The following is a 4,364-nucleotide window of genomic DNA, read 5'->3' on the forward strand; positions in this document are numbered from 1 at the left end:
AAATTTGAGGGTATTCAGCGGCGGAGGGCACCAAACACACAGCCTTACCTTACGCACCTTCGCCATTGTTTTTATGTTTTCAAAATTTTGAGAGAATTCAATAGTAGAATAAGGGAAATCTTTCCACCAAGATTTTGTCCACCACATAACCCTCGTTAGATGAAGGTCCCAAATGCTCTCAAACACAAATTTCCTTTGGTTGAAGACCAAATCATTCCGAGCTAACCATATTGACCATACCACAGCACACGGAGCCAATTCCCACAACACTCGATCAGATTTCGCACAAAGGAATGGTCATTCCTTGAATAAATCAACAACCGATCCAGGAACACACCAGTGAATTCCATCTTGCGCCATAATTGTGGACCAAAATCTCCAAGATTTATCACATCCAAGCATGAGGTGCTGGACGGATTCAACATACAAGCCACATAGATCACAAATACCCCCATTTTCAATTGTCATGCCCCTTTTTAGCAAGTTCTCCTTGACCGCCACGCTATTTTCCATGAGTTGCCAAACGAAGAGCCCAACTTTAGGCGGGATAATTTTCCTGCATTGTTTAGAGATCAACCAAGATACAGGTCCGAACATTCTTAATTCAGCAGCTGAATAGGCTTCTTTTACAGTAAAGAGACCATTAGTTGCTCCCGACCAGACTATAGTGTCTTCTTCATCACAAGGGAACACCGAATTCAGATATGACATTAATTCTTGAAGCCTCGGCAGTTCCCAATCAAAGAGACGACGACGAAGCCCCAAGTCCCAAACCCAACGACCACCTTCAAAGGATCCCAAGTCAGATATCGTGGCATTTTTGTTAGAAGCAAGGGCAAACAGCCGCGGAAAACTAGATTGCAGCGAGGCCAAAATGCATCCATGGATCATGCCAGAAGCGAATATTGTTGCCCTTCCCTACACAACAATAGAACCCCTCTTTGAACACCCTTGCAAAAATTGTGTCTTCGAACAGGACCTTGAGAATGTCAAGGAATAAGATGGAGCAACGGTTAGTGTTACTGGCAGCAAAGTGCAAGAGGAGAAGTCTACTATCCCAACCATAATTAGCACAAATAATCTTCCTCCATAGAGCATTTTTTTCTCTCCCGAACCTCCACACCCTCTTTGGGAGTAGAACTCTATTTTTCCAGCCAAGGAAACCAACACCAAGTCCACCAACCTGTGAACTTTTACAGATTTGTTCCCACGCTATCCATGGGATGCCACGATTGCCATCTAATTTCCCCCATTGAAAGACCTCATCAGTTTTTCAAGATTGCCCACCACGCCAATCAGAGCTAGGAATAACGACATGTGATAGATGAGGATAACACTCAAGATCGCCTTTAACATAACGAGTCTTCCGCTTAATGATAGATATTTGGACCCCCAAGATCCTAACCTCAATCTCATGTTCTCTAACAAGGTTGCCAAAACCTTTTCCTTCTAGGATTATCTCCAAGAGGGCCCCCAAGGTACGTGATGGGGAAAGTGCCAATCTGCACACCAAGAACACTCGCAGCTCGAGCAAAATCCTCTCGGGAGATATTGCATCCGAAAATATGAGATTTGGAGTAGTTCACCTTAAGCCCTGAAAGAGCTAAGAAGACTTCAAGAGCGGCTGCAATATTTTCTAGATGAGAAATGTTATTCCCACAAACAATCAATGTGTCGTCCGCAAATTGCAAATGGTTGATCCATAGATCATCAGCAACACATGATCCATAAGGCTCCTCACGCTCAAGTAACTTGTTCAGAATACAAGAGAGACCGTTTACGCATATGTTAAACCATAACGGTGATAGCGGATCACCTTGCCGGAGCCCTTTTTCTATAGTGAAGAAATCAGTGGGCGAGCCATTCACCATGACCGCAAGGGAAGCTGTGGAGACACACTCCTCTTAAAATAGAAACACATGTGTTTTTCCAACACAAAAACACAATACACACAAGCTAATCAATCTAAGTTGGCATTGATATTGAGATTTGAGAATAAGAGGAGGCTTGGAGAAAAAGTGAAATAAGCCTTTGAAGTGAAAAAAATTCAAGCGAGGGAAAAAACCAAGTGAGAGAAAGAGAAGAGAAGGGGATGATAATGAATAAGTGACAACAAGCATAACCGAACGCAAATGGATCCACAATGAGGATGAAGGAATAAGAAGACATCAAAGCTTAATTTGCAATGAGAGAGAGTGAATTAGGGTTTAGCGATTGCAATACTCTCTATCTTTCTCCCTCTAATTTGTTCATTTGAAGGGGTATTTAGTTTTACTTTCTTGCACCATAGAAGAGCACCAATCGAGTAGATGGTTCCACTGTCGCGACTAGTACGGAGACCATGCAAACGTCACTACCAAGGAGCAAGTGAAGAGAAAAATGTGGTGAGAGAAGTATGCTCTGGCCACGGGTGGTTGTAGGAGGAAGTGAAGATGAAGAAAGGAGAAGAGGAGGAATGAGACTTTTTTGGGGAGGAAAGACAAGCTGATGTAGACATCTGACTAGGTTATTCTATACTATATACTATTTTTGTAACAAAAAAGTGACAACTTCAACAAGTATCACTCTCTCATTTTATGTCTTTCTTCACATGTTATATCTCTCATACTATAATTAGTAGATAGATGATGTCATATTAAATATTTTTGAAAATAATTAATGTATTAATTCCATATTTTTGAAAATAATTAATGTATTAATATTACATTTAACAGTTATTAATGACATTAGAATAATTAACAAAAGTCACTTGTGACTTTTTCCAAAAATATCTACTGTATTAATTTGATATTTAATGGTTTTTAATGACATTATAATAATTAATAAAAATCAATTGTGATTTCTCGATTAAGATGTATGCTGACGGAGTCCTTTTTTTTATTTTTATGATTATTTTTTATGTAACAAAAAAATTCTGAATGTAATATCTTACGTTCAAAATGATATCAAATATGCCATAAAAATTGATTTTAAATATTTTTAAATGATTAATTTGAAAATTAACTCAAAAAATTTGTATTTTATGTTTTCGTATATATATCTCGAAGATTAAAATGGTTTTGGTATATTGACTCAAAGCATAACAAATTAGGAAAAAAATAAAAATGAATTAGAATGTAACTAGGATTAGAAAAAAAAACTTAAATATATGATATACGTACTTAAAAAAGAAAAACGAGATGAAATATGAAATTGTCTGATATATACCAACAAATTACTCTTATTCCATTTGTGCATGGCGCGAGATCAATACTAGGATAAGAAATTTACATATTGACCGATGACCGGACCAAAAATATCCATGTCATAATTATGACATCATAAAATACTATTTTCATGAAAATTCAAAATTTCTGTATTCTCCTCAATCCCTTTTTCGAATTAAACACAAATACTTACTAGTTTGAAAACAAATCAAATTCACGACATTATAAGGTGATGATAAGCTATGCAATGGGATCGAATTGAACCTTCTTTAATGTAACTGAGAAACCTTGCAATAAATACGAATATTAATTGTTATGATATTTAATGTTACACATACTAATATACTTCTTTTAATGCGTTATTATTGAAATTGGTATTGTTGGTAGGAAGTTGATTAGGAAGTTGCAGCCCTGATTTCAACTGGGGTAGGGAATTCAGACATAATTCACTCCCCTAGCTACAATAAATGAATTTGGTGTAGAATATTATGCATCGCACAAACAAATTAAAGAACATGTGTTTTTCGTGAGAGAAAATTTTATTTGGGCAAGAAACATTAACATTTGTGAGGTTAGCTCTTTTAATAGATTTTTCCATACACAATACCCAAATATAATAGATGGTTTAAGAGGAATTATACATAAATCACTTATATAAAACTTTCAATTTTGGGTTTTTATGAAGATAGGATTTTGAATTTTTATTATATAATTAATCAGTTAACTTGTAAGAGAATTTCCGATGTACCCAAAAAATTAGCTTATAAGATACTACAGTATAAGATAAATATTAATTCTTTTTTATTGGTAAATTTTTTTAAATTTTTTTTTTTGGTCAAATTTTTTTAAATATTTAATCACTACATATAATATTAATCATTTTGGGCCAGCATTTCAGTCCGCCAAACTCCTGCTGCAAATAGAGCTGGACTAGGCTAATTATTTCGATGGGCCAAAATAAGAACTATTTTTGGAAAAAAGATATGCTATTATAGTATTATTTGCTGGCTTTCAATAAATTGACCCAGACCTATTCCTACTAATTATTTGGTTTGTTTATTAGTCTTTTTTTTTTTAAAGTCACATTAGACATTAGAGCTGATCCGGGAAATTGTTGTATGTCTCTCTCAACAATGTCTTTCCTTCGTTCAAAAAAAA

General features: G+C 35.6%; 1 protein-coding gene across 1 annotated transcript; it reads right to left on the bottom strand.

Moving 5' to 3' along the window:
- Positions 1-297: 297 nt before the first annotated feature.
- LOC130743872 (uncharacterized) lies at positions 298-1,871 on the bottom strand. The gene is made up of 3 exons (XM_057596094.1): positions 1,427-1,871; positions 1,184-1,239; positions 298-918 (listed from the first exon to the last, which is right to left on the bottom strand). The coding sequence occupies exons 1-3, from the start codon at positions 1,869-1,871 to the stop codon at positions 298-300; spliced, it is 1,122 nt and encodes a 373-aa protein (XP_057452077.1).
- Positions 1,872-4,364: the final 2,493 nt, after the last annotated feature.

Source organism: Lotus japonicus, chromosome 3 (assembly GCF_012489685.1).
Source record: "Lotus japonicus ecotype B-129 chromosome 3, LjGifu_v1.2".
Lineage (NCBI taxonomy): Eukaryota > Viridiplantae > Streptophyta > Magnoliopsida > Fabales > Fabaceae > Lotus > Lotus japonicus.